Consider the following 12,498-nt stretch of genomic DNA (forward strand, 5'->3'; position numbering starts at 1 on the left):
GAAGATCGAAGACCGGGGACATGCGTTATGTCAATGGTATAAAATTTTAATGCCAGCTGAGCTGAGTGCGATATATTGCTCAATCAATTATCATTCACATTACGATATCCATACAATTAATCATTAACTTATCAACCAATCATAATTCATCACATATCCAATATCAGAATATTCCTGAATTTGATCTGAATATAATAATGGTTTATTTTAGCTAGACGGATGCGATCCCCGGTCTTCTGTCTTCGTTTTCCAGACACCCAACAACAGGTCTGGAAAACGAAGATTGAAGACCGGGGACATGCGTTATGTCAATGGTATAAAATTTTAATGCCAGCTGAGCTGAGCGCGATATATTGCTCAATCAATTATCATTCACATTACGATATCCATACAATTAATCATTAACCAATCATAATTCATTACATATCCAATATCAGAATATTCCTGAATTTGATCTGAATATAATAATGGTTTATTTTAGCTAGACGGATGCGATGGCCCCGGTCTTCTGTCTTCGTTTTCCAGACACCCAACAACAGGTCTGGAAAACGAAGATTGAAGACCGGGGACATGCGTTATGTCAATGGTATAAAATTTTAATGCCAGCTGAGCTGAGCGCGATATATTGCTCAATCAATTATCATTCACATTACGATATCCATACAATTAATCATTAACTTATCAACCAATCATAATTCATCACATATCCAATATCAGAATATTCCTGAATTTGATCTGAATATAATAATGGTTTATTTTAGCTAGACGGATGCGATGGCCCCGGTCTTCTGTCTTCGTTTTCCAGACACCCAACAACAGGTCTGGAAAACGAAGATTGAAGACCGGGGACATGCGTTATGTCAATGGTATAAAATTTTAATGCCAGCTGAGCTGAGCGCGATATATTGCTCAATCAATTATCATTCACATTACGATATCCATACAATTAATCATTAACCAATCATAATTCATTACATATCCAATATCAGAATATTCCTGAATTTGATCTGAATATAATAATGGTTTATTTTAGCTATACGGATGCGATGGCCCCGGTCTTCTGTCTTCGTTTTCCAGACACCCAACAACAGGTCTGGAAAACGAAGATCGAAGACCGGGGACATGCGTTATGTCAATGGTGTAAAATTTTAATGCCAGCTGAGCTGAGCACGATATATTGCTCAATCAATTATCATTCACATTACGATATCCATACAATTAATCATTAACCAATCATAATTCATTACATATCCAATATCAGAATATTCCTGAATTTGATCTGAATATAATAATGGTTTATTTTAGCTAGACGGATGCGATGGCCCCGGTCTTCTGTCTTCGTTTTCCAGACACCCAACAACAGGTCTGGAAAACGAAGATTGAAGACCGGGGACATGCGTTATGTCAATGGTATAAAATTTTAATGCCAGCTGAGCTGAGCGCGATATATTGCTCAATCAATTATCATTCACATTACGATATCCATACAATTAATCATTAACTTATCAACCAATCATAATTCATCACATATCCAATATCAGAATATTCATGAATTTGATCTGAATATAATAATGGTTTATTTTAGCTAGACGGATGCGATGGCCCCGGTCTTCTGTCTTCGTTTTCCAGACACCCAACAACAGGTCTGGAAAACGAAGATTGAAGACCGGGGACATGCGTTATGTCAATGGTATAAAATTTTAATGCCAGCTGAGCTGAGCGCGATAAATTGCTCAATCAATTATCATTCACATTACGATATCCATACAATTAATCATTAACCAATCATAATTCATTACATATCCAATATCAGAATATTCCTGAATTTGATCTGAATATAATAATGGTTTATTTTAGCTAGACGGATGCGATGGCCCTGGTCTTCTGTCTTCGTTTTCCAGACACCCAACAACAGGTCTGGAAAACGAAGATCGAAGACCGGGGACATGCGTTATGTCAATGGTATAAAATTTTGAATGCCAGCTGAGCTGAGCGCGATATATTGCTCAATCAATTATCATTCACATTACGATATCCATACAATTAATCATTAACCAATCATAATTCATTACATATCCAATATCAGAATATTCCTGAATTTGATCTGAATATAATAATGGTTTATTTTAGCTAGACGGATGCGATGGCCCCGGTCTTCTGTCTTCGTTTTCCAGACACCCAACAACAGGTCTGGAAAACGAAGATCGAAGACCGGGGACATGCGTTATGTCAATGGTATAAAATTTTGAATGCCAGCTGAGCTGAGCGCGATATATTGCTCAATCAATTATCATTCACATTACGATATCCATACAATTAATCATTAACCAATCATAATTCATTACATATCCAATATCAGAATATTCCTGAATTTGATCTGAATATAATAATTGTTTATTTTAGCTAGACGGATGCGATGGCCCCGGTCTTCTGTCTTCGTTTTCCAGACACCCAACAACAGGTCTGGAAAACGAAGATCGAAGACCGGGGACATGCGTTATGTCAATGGGAGAACATGTGTAGGGGGCAAGGTCCAAAGTCCATTCTAACCCGCGCACGTGTTTTGTACACACTTTGCACTGCTTTGTACACGCTTCGTGCGTGAACTACAAACGCTTTCACACGAGTGTGATACGTGTCCCCGGTCTTCGGTCTTCGGTCTTCGTTTTCCAGACACCCATTCTCGCTATGCTGATAAAGGACGCATGCTTGAGAAAAGGTTTCATACAGAATGAACAAAAACACTGCAGGCAGATATTTCATTTCAAATTGGGCACCTGATAACCTTTTTTAATGTTAAATCGTGGAATTTATCAAATAACATACAATTCTCCGACATAACATTGTTTTACAGCTAACACATTCATATAATGATTGATTGGTAATGTAAGGCATTTTGGGTAGATTTACCAAAAATCAATTTACCAAACATTAAAACACGGGCAATATTTTGCATTAAAGCAACTTCAAAATACTTCAACATTTCGATTTGTTTCATTATTCTGCATCAAAATTTGATTGATGATATTCTTTGATTTAATTCTGTTTGACTCGATTCTCTTTAAATGATGAAATTAATAGTAAAAAAGTGGGACGAGGAACTGGGTGTATAAACATATCTGGCATGCAGAATGTTAGGAAAGGAAACCTAAATGTTAAGAAGATGTCTTAAAACTAGAGTAATCGAGGTTTGTGGTTTGTATTAAGGTTCACGAGAAGCGTTTTAGGTTAATAAACTTACATGGTCGAAAAGGGGGAAGGGGAGGGGAAGTCGTGTTTCCTGTCTGTGCTTCATGATTCGTCCTGTCAGTAATCATTATTGATGAACATGACCTCAACCAATCATATGATCGGCTTTCAGTAACTTTTAACAGTTGTCAGTGGTAAATTGGATCGTGAAACGCTCCCCTTGATGTCGCATCATGGTATAATCAAAATAGGTTTAGATGATGAGGTCACGTGACATCTTAATGTGGAGGGAGTGTGTAATGAGGGTTTGCGACATCGGGACACCGTCTGAGGAAAAAATAGAGGGGAATGTTTCATGAAGCATCTGGTCAATGGTTTTCAATGACAAATTTGCTCTGAGCCAATCAGATACAAGGATTTTAGTGGCTTATAACAAGAAGTCACAGCACCCTCTTCACTGCCTCCATGCTGGTAGCCCCATTGCTGCAAGGAGTTGCCTCTAGGAGTGTTTCTTGAAGCATCTTGACAGTGATTTTCACCTACAAATTTGCTCTGAGCCAATCAGGTGCATGGATTTCAGTAGCTTATAACAGATAGTCCGTGAAAATCTGTTTCATGAACTACTGTACCCCCAAAAGTTGATCTGAGTGCAATCTATTGATCTATTTCTTTGTTTTGTTTGTTATATATTCCATTTTAATGTCATACATGGAAGGCGATCCCGAGTGCGAGAAGACATGTGGTTTGGAATTCGTATACTCGCCCCCTATGGGGAATTAGGGTCACCTCGTCACCCCTATAATGATGAGAAAATCTCATGAAATCGCCGTGCATGCGCAACAAAAACTGTGCAGTGTTAATTTGCGTACACAAACATGACAAAGAACCACTCCAGTAATTTTATTTCCGGTGTTAAATTTTTAGTGTTCTGTGCTTGGAACTTTTACACTCTTTAGGGTTGTGTTAATTCTCTGGGGTGCAACGTGTTGTCGTCTCGGGACCATAACTGTAGTCAGTTTTATTAATACCCAAGTTGTTGAAATTTGGTGTCACATTTCATTTTTGTCTCACCTGCGAAGCAGAGTGAGACTTTAGGCGCCGCTTTTCCGACGGCGGCGGCGGCGTCAACATCAAATCTTAACCTGAGGTTAAGTTTTTGAATGATGTCATAACTTAGAAAGTATATGGACCTAGTTAATAAAACTTGGCCATAAGGTTAATCAAGTATTACTGAACATCCTATTAGAGTTTCATGTCACATGACCAAGGTCAAAGGTCATTTAGGGTCAATGAACTTAGACCATGTCGGAGGAATCAACATCGAAATCTTAACCTGAGGTTAAGTTTTTGAAATGTCATCATAACTTAGAAAATATATGGACCTAGTTCATGAAACTTGGACATAAGGTTAATCAAGTATCACTGAACATCCTGCATGAGTTTCACGTCACATGACCAAGGTCAAAGGTCATTTAGGGTCAATGAACTTTGGCCGAATCGGGGTATCTGTTGAATTACCATCATAACTTTGAAAGTTTATTGGTCTAGTTCATTAAACTTGGACATTAGAGTAATCAAGTATCACTGAACATCCTGTGCGCGTTTCAGGTCACATGACCAAGGTCAAAGGTCAATGAACTTTGGCCGAATTGGGTGTTTCTGTTGAATTACCATCATAACTTTGAAAGTTTATGGATCTGATTCATGAAACTTGTACATAAGAGTAATCAAGTATCACTGAACATCCTGTGCGAGTTTCAGGTCACATGATCAAGGTCAAAGGTCATGTAAGGTCAATGAACTTTGGCCATGTTGGGGTTTTTTGTTGAATAACCATCATATCTCTGTAAGTTTATTGGTCTAGTTCGTAAAAAGTGGACATAAGAGTAACCATGTATCACTGAACATCTTGTGCGAGTTAGAGTAGTATTCAAAGTCAGCACTGCTGCTATATTGAACCGCGTGATGCAGGTGAGATGGCCAGAGGCATTCCACTTGTATCATTATAATCATATGCTCTTATTTACAATATTGAAGATATTCATTTCACTTCGTTCTCTATTTTTTAAATAATAAATTGTATTTTCTTTTTTTTTCAGCAGTCTGTGAGAACCATTCGATGACCCTGAAGAGCCTCCCTCGTGATTGCTCCGAAGTTTTGTTGTCAGGGGCAACGGGAAGCGGCCGTTACATCATCTACCCACAAGACAACGGGGATCCATTCTATGCGTACTGTGATACGGAGACTGATGGAGGAGGATGGACGGTAAGATAGAGGATAGATAGATGGATAGATAGGTTAGATAATGAGATAGATAGATAGATGGATAGATAGGTTACATAATGAGATAGATAGAATAGATAATGAGATCGATAGATAGATGGATAGATAGAAAGACAGATAATGAGATAGATAGATAGATAGATGGATAGATAGATAGATAGATGGATGGATAGGTTAGATAATGAGATAGATAGAATAGACAATGAGATAGATAGATAGGTCAGATAATGAGATAGATAGATAGATAGATGGATAGATAGATAGATGGATGGATAGGTTAGATAATGAGATAGATAGAATAGATAATGAGATAGATAGATAGATGGATAGATAGATAGATAGGTTAGATAATGAGATAGATAGATGGATAGATAGATAGATGGATGGATAGGTTAGATAATAAGATAGATAGAATAGATAATGAGATAGATAGATAGATGGATAGATAGAAAGACAGATAGATAGATAGGTTAGATAATGAGATAGATAGAATAGACAATGAGATAGATAGATAGATAGAAAGACAGATAGATAAATGGATAAATATATAGACATAATTATATAGATTGATGGGTAGATAAACGAATTGAGATAAAGAATGATAGACGAATGGATATATACAAGAATAGAAAGAAGACTGTATATGTATTTTGGATAGAAAGATAGATTGGTAAATGAAAAGAATGATAGAGATAATTTACAAAAAATTAAAAATAATTTACGAAAAATTTATAATTTATATAAAAAAGTGAATTTATATGGATAGATCATAGAAGTGGACCAGTCTCTTACGGAGAGATCAACACATTGAAAGAAGAGATGATGGATGACAACAAATCGAAAGATAGAGGTGGAGGGGAAGAGAGGGAGAGAGGGGATGGATGGAGACGGAGAGGGGGAGGGAAAAGGAGAAAAAACAAAATAAGTAAAAACAACAACAAAAAAGAAAAATATAAAAACAAAATAACATATCGCTTTCTTTACTTCTACATCCCTAGGTGATTCAAAACCGCGAAGACGGAAGCGTGAGTTTCTTCCGGGACTGGAACGACTACAAGTACGGCTTCGGTAACGTCAACTCTGAGCACTGGCTCGGGAACGATAAGATTCATCGCCTCTCAACGCAGACCTACTACGTCCTTAGGGTGGAACTCGAGGACTTCCAAGGTGACCGGAAGTACGCCGAGTATGATTACTTCCGGATAGGTGACGAGGAGACGGGTTATAAGCTCCTGCTCGGCACCTACCAAGGTGATGCAGGTAGGTAGGGAGGAAATGTAGGGGGAGGGGGATGGACCCCCAAAAAATAAAAACTAAGATTTAAAAAAAAGAAAAGGAAAGGAAGTGAAAATGGCTGCAATACGATACTATTTTCAGAATATTTAAGCCCCATTCTATCAAAAAGTTGGATTTTTGTTTAAAAAAGTTAAAAAGTTCAAATTTTTGCTTCCTCACTTTGCTCGTTCGCAGCTTTTAAGATATTTTTCCTCACACATCAAATCAGGCCCCCTTAAAATTTTTAGTTCATTACGCTACTACCGGGAGGGGGACAAGGAAGCGGGTACGGGATGGTGTGCGAGGAATTCAAAGTCATAATGCATGTTCTATAACAGAATTCAAATTGGTTTCCTTTTTTATATCATCTTTATTTGAAATCATTAAACAACGGGAAAGTATCTCAGATTCAGAGAGCGTTTCATCAAGGAGATGTCTCCTTTGTTTTATCAACATCGTCATCGTCAAACACGTTTTCAATTCGACAACTTTCCTTGATTTTGATTGGTTGAGAAGCAAAGGTGTCTGACTGTTACTATGGTAACTGTCGGATATCAAGACAATCGACAAGTCATTTTATGAAAACGCACGTTATGTCTACTCTTTACAATAGGAGTACTAGCAGAAGATGAAATAAAGAAAGATGAAGCAGATGATGTAAAAGGAGAAAAAGGGAAGAAGAAAATAAAAAGGACGTTTTGATCATACCAAGGGCTATCTTAAAAATCCTATTTTAGTGTCTACATGCCTTGGCCTATTTTTCTCTTTCCGTTTTTCTCTGTTTTTTCTCTCCCATATTTGCTCTTTTCATCCTCGTTACTCCTCTCCCTCCTAATTTGTCTCTGTTTTTGTTTCCTATATATTATATTACATACACTTTTCTTGACTTCTCTATTCTTTTGTTTTTCAGAGGACTCGCTCAGTTTCCATGGCAACAAAAGGTTCCACACGCACGACCGGGATTCGGAGCACCAATGCGCCACGAACAGCAAAGGGGCGTGGTGGTACGGCCAGTGCTTCGAGAGCAACCTGAATGGGGTCTACAAGGGGCGACCACGCCCTGCCAGCGCCCATAACATCATCTGGTCGGGGTGGAAGGGGTACGAGACGGCTCTTAAGAAGGCTCAGATGAAGATCAGACCGGCTTCCTACCACAGTAGTGAGCCAACGGAGGGTTAAAAGGGATTTATTCAGAAAATGAGACTCCCAAACGTATTAAAGGGGTACTCAAGGCTGATATGATGATTTGAACAGATAGAGAAAAATCAGACAAACAAAAACACTGACAATTTCATCAAAGTCTGAAAAGGAATAAGGAAGTTATGAATTATTCAAGATTTGCATTATTTCGGAAAAAACAGTTCTATGCACGTTTCATGATTATTCAATGAGCAAACTCATGTCATATCCCCACTTATTTTTTTGTTGTATTTTAGTAGAAGAACCTATCTTCATTCTAATTTTGTCCTGTAAGAACTAATAAATGGATATTCAATATCCATACATGGATGAAAATACGAAATAATTATGATTTCATGTAATAACAGAAGGGGAAAGCAGGGATGTGACATCAGCTCACCCAATGAACATTCATAATGATATGCGTATAACCGTTTGCTAATCTTAAAATCAATAGATTTTGATGAAATTTTCAGCATGTTGCTCGGTGAATTGTACTCTCTTTATTTAGATATATTTATTTTCAGCAGAGTACCCCTTTGAAAGTACATATTAATAATATACGAACCTGGCCCTAATATGGAGGTCTGCAATATATGGGGCTTCTTATTTGAGGCTGAAAATGATATATGCTCAGTGAATAGAGCAAAGTTAAACAAGCAAAACACTGAAAATTTCCCTGAAAACATGAAATTTTGCATGATTTCTGTATAAAAATCATATGCAGGTTGTCATGGATATGCAATGAGGTGACTGATGCCATATCCCACTTTCCATTTTTTCAGATGAAATCATAATCACTTATTTTTCATTCATGTGTTTGTGTAAACATATTTTTCAGTGATGATGATCTTGCACATTAAGACAGCAGTCAATATCATTTCAGATGAAAAAAAATATCCCATAAAAACAAATGGTGGAATTACATCACTGGGTCGCTCATTGCATATCCATGAAGACAATTAAAGAACTCCCCCCCCAAACAAAATAACGCAAAAATCTCACATCTTCATTATTCCTAATCCAATTTCGATGAAATTTTTATCGTTTCAATTCAAAGCATATTATTTTCAGCCTCGAGTCCCTACTGTTCTGTGTGGTTAATAGTGGATACATGTATGTTTACACATGCCTTCAACAGTGATCCTGTATGCCAAAATAGAGGCCAGCAGGACAGCCCGGGGGGGCCACTTCCATTCACGAGTGGATACCATGCGCGACCATGGGGTCTCGAAAAGCACCCTAAACACGTAATTTTCATATTCTGAAAATGCACCCCTTAACAAGTATTGGCGTGTGAAACCCTACCCTTAACAAGTCTTGGAAACAAAACGATACTCTTGGCAAATATTCCCTGAAATGAACCCCTAAACAAGTACAGGAATGTTTTATTGTTACGGGTCTTTCGGTCGTCGGCTTTACCTTATTTGGTTTAGTAGGCCTACGACCCCACCTTCTACACCTCGCGCAAATCGGACTCTAAACGCGTAGTGTTGGGGCAGAAAGGACATCCTTTATAAAACATTTAATTTTGTTTTATCATCCCCGCAAAGTCGACCCTAAACACGTAATTTTCCTAGCGAAATAGATACCATTTTTTCATTATTTTTGTGTTTTTGACACCCTTATCACGTTACGTACGTAACGTGCCCTATCGTGAAAAAGACATCCTTTTTACGTGTTTTTTTGGTCGCGCATGGTATCCACTCGTCAATGTAAGTGGCCCCCCCGGGCAGGACAGCCCATGGTACTGTATGTTGTTTACTTTTGTGAATGATTGAAACTATTCACTTGGGTGCTGATATCTTGTAAATAAGTCATTATTGAATTAAGGGAATCCAACCCAAATTAAAACTTGTTTTTATAAGGAAAAGAAAAATCAGACAAGTTGATAGCTGAAAGTTTGAACATTATTGGACAAACAACAAGAAAGTTAAGAATTTTTAAAGGTTGTAAATATTGGTAGTCACTATACCCATGGAAACTTCAAATTGGCCACATATGGGATGTCATAGTGATGTAAGGCAAGGACTACTTTTCCATGTACTCCAATACATATCATGGCTAAAATGTCATTTTTCCCAAAAGTTTTATTTCAAATTATATTTTTCTTTCATGAGGACATAAAACAATATACTACCTGGGTTATATTCATATTACTGCCCCAGGGGAATGGGTACTTAGGAGAAAGCCACAAATCCCTGATAATAAAGTACGTGGCCTATGGGAAAGTTGTCCTTGCCCCTTGTCATAATTTACTTACCCAGTTGCCAATTTGAAATCTACATAGTATTAGTGATCTCAATTTTAAAACAGCAATAACTTTCTTATTGCTTGTCCGATTTCTTTCAAACTTTCACCATTCTGTTTAATTTATTTTTCTCCTTCCCAACACACCATTTTATGGCCAAGGCTGGATTCCCCTTTAAAACAAAAATAGAAGGTTCAAAAGTGTGTAATCGAAAGTGATGTTTTTGTACATTATATAAATTGTAAAATCAATAAGCATGAATGAACAATACAACATACTTTTTTAATCTCTGTATATTTACAATTGTTTACAAGTATTTTTATTAGCAATATCATGTACATTAAATATCAAATTGACAAAATTCATTAATTTGTTATGATCGTATTCTAGTCTTTTGTCGTAATAAACTAGGTGGTAATACCTTAGTCTGTAGGCACAGACCTTTCATTTTAACATGGTGCATAATGCATCGCGTAAGAGTCTGAAGTAGTGAGACTACATGTAGATTCACTCATGTACTGTGATGGTTTATACCATTCAACACACACAGAGAGGGTTTGGAGTCTAGTCTCCCCACTAGACAGGGTATTTATTAGTTAAAAGTGTCAAATATGAGTCTGTGCATACAGACTAGAAACCCATCTTATTGTAATGCCTCAAATTTACAGACATCAGTGGCCCGTATTCTGATAGCAGGTTTAACTTCAACTCAGGTTTAAAGTTGTGGTTTAAAGTATGGAAAGCCAAAAGTATCAAATTTTTTATTCAGTTGTAAGTATGTTTACTGTGCTCTTTTCTGATTCATCGATGGTGAAGACAATCATCTGTCTATACTTCCTAGAGAATTATGAATGATTTGAGAGCCAACTGAGCTGAAGTATGATATCTCTACTGTTAGTGATTTATGTAACAATTGGTTATCCATACGTAAACCACAACTTTAAACCTTTAAACACAAAGTTAAACCTGCTATCAGAATACAGGCCAATATGTTTCAAAAGCTTGCCGATCACTATTACATAGTCGATGCTCAAGGAAAATAGAGAAAAAAATAGAATGGCTTAACCCTGATTATGCCAGAGAAAAGAGAGATCTGTGATATTTCAAACAATCACAAGGACCCAATTGCACAAAAGTTACTATCATGGTAACTCTCATTGACTCCTGGATTCTGATTGGCCAAAATTGGCTGTTGAGACTTGTTACAATGGCAGGTACCATCAGGGGAGCGTTTCATCAATATTTTCGTCCGACAAGTTGTCAGATCTGACAACTTTCCATGATTTTGATTGGTTGAGAGGTACTGTTCCTATGGTAACTGTCGGATAAAATGGGACTTGTCGGATAAAACGTCCGACAAGTCCTTTCATGAAATGCTCCCCAGGTGGCATTTACTACATATATAATAACTTTTATGAAAAAGGGCTAGGGGCCAGTATACAAATAGCGAATAGGCATGAGTGCGATGGTGCGAGATTTCGCATGAGGTGAAAGAAAGATGCTCTATTCAACGAGGCGTTAGCCGAGTTGAATAGAGCGTTTCTTTCTTTCACCGAATGCGAAATCTCGCACCATTGCACGAATAAGAATATTCGCTATTTGTGTTGTACAACGCCTCGGAATCTAGCGAAAATATGAAAAAAAACAAGAGTTTTTCCATCCAGTAATCTATGAAAAGGGAGCAAAAATATTGAAAGCGAAAAGCAAAATCCCACAAGCCGGGCCCACAAGCGCGCATGATCTTGGACAACATTGCGCATTTAGCCAGCGGGCTGTACGCGCATTGTCACCTTATTTAATAAAATCGCATTGTGACGTCACCTCTTAAAGCCGTGCAATGGTACATTTTGGATGGTACGTCTTGTGTGCAACGGTACGAATGTGTGATATTCAGCCTCCCATTTGATCGCGTACAACAAGCTAAGTAGGCGTTGTACAACAATGGATGTTGACTAGGCCCATGTCTGTTGATGAAATGCTCATATCTACCAAACCCGTAACATAGGCCCTGCTCTTCCATCACCCTACATAGAATTCTATTGCAGATCTTTATCTCCTCTTCAAACATCTTTTAGGTTTGGCACGAAGGAAGAGCAAAAAAAAAAAATCTTGTTACAGGTTCTTAACGAGACCTTTATTGGCAATGACACTCTCTTTCTGTTACACACTGAGCATTCTTTTAGCTCTATACCTGCAGTCTCCTGGGAGCGTTTCATAAAGCTGTTTTTAAAGGTCAAGTCCACCTCAGAAAAATGTTGATTTGAATAAATAGAGAAAAATGAAACTAGCAGAATGCTAAAAATTCCATCAAAATCGGATG

The 12,498-nt window shown here is 37.6% G+C and overlaps 1 protein-coding gene across 1 annotated transcript; it reads left to right on the forward strand.

The window, feature by feature from the left end:
* Window positions 1–5,292: 5,292 nt before the first annotated feature.
* LOC121427707 (fibrinogen C domain-containing protein 1-like) lies at window positions 5,293–8,058 on the forward strand. Its single transcript, XM_041624233.1, has 3 exons — window positions 5,293–5,455; window positions 6,472–6,733; window positions 7,659–8,058. The coding sequence occupies exons 1-3, from the start codon at window positions 5,309–5,311 to the stop codon at window positions 7,925–7,927; spliced, it is 678 nt and encodes a 225-aa protein (XP_041480167.1). The 5' UTR covers window positions 5,293–5,308; the 3' UTR covers window positions 7,928–8,058.
* The last annotated feature ends 4,440 nt before the right edge of the window (window positions 8,059–12,498 follow it).

The sequence above is a fragment of the Lytechinus variegatus genome, chromosome 14 (assembly GCF_018143015.1).
Source record: "Lytechinus variegatus isolate NC3 chromosome 14, Lvar_3.0, whole genome shotgun sequence".
In the NCBI taxonomy this organism is placed as follows: domain Eukaryota; kingdom Metazoa; phylum Echinodermata; class Echinoidea; order Temnopleuroida; family Toxopneustidae; genus Lytechinus; species Lytechinus variegatus.

Bases quoted from the DNA above. Each gene is read 5' to 3' on its own strand.
- LOC121427707 (XM_041624233.1), top strand. From the start codon at position 5,309: ATGACCCTGAAGAGCCTCCCTCGTGATTGCTCCGAAGTTTTGTTGTCA. The intron at 5,456-6,471 runs GTAAGATAGAGG...CTACATCCCTAG, and splicing joins CTGATGGAGGAGGATGGACG to GTGATTCAAAACCGCGAAGA. The intron at 6,734-7,658 runs GTAGGTAGGGAG...TTTGTTTTTCAG, and splicing joins CACCTACCAAGGTGATGCAG to AGGACTCGCTCAGTTTCCAT.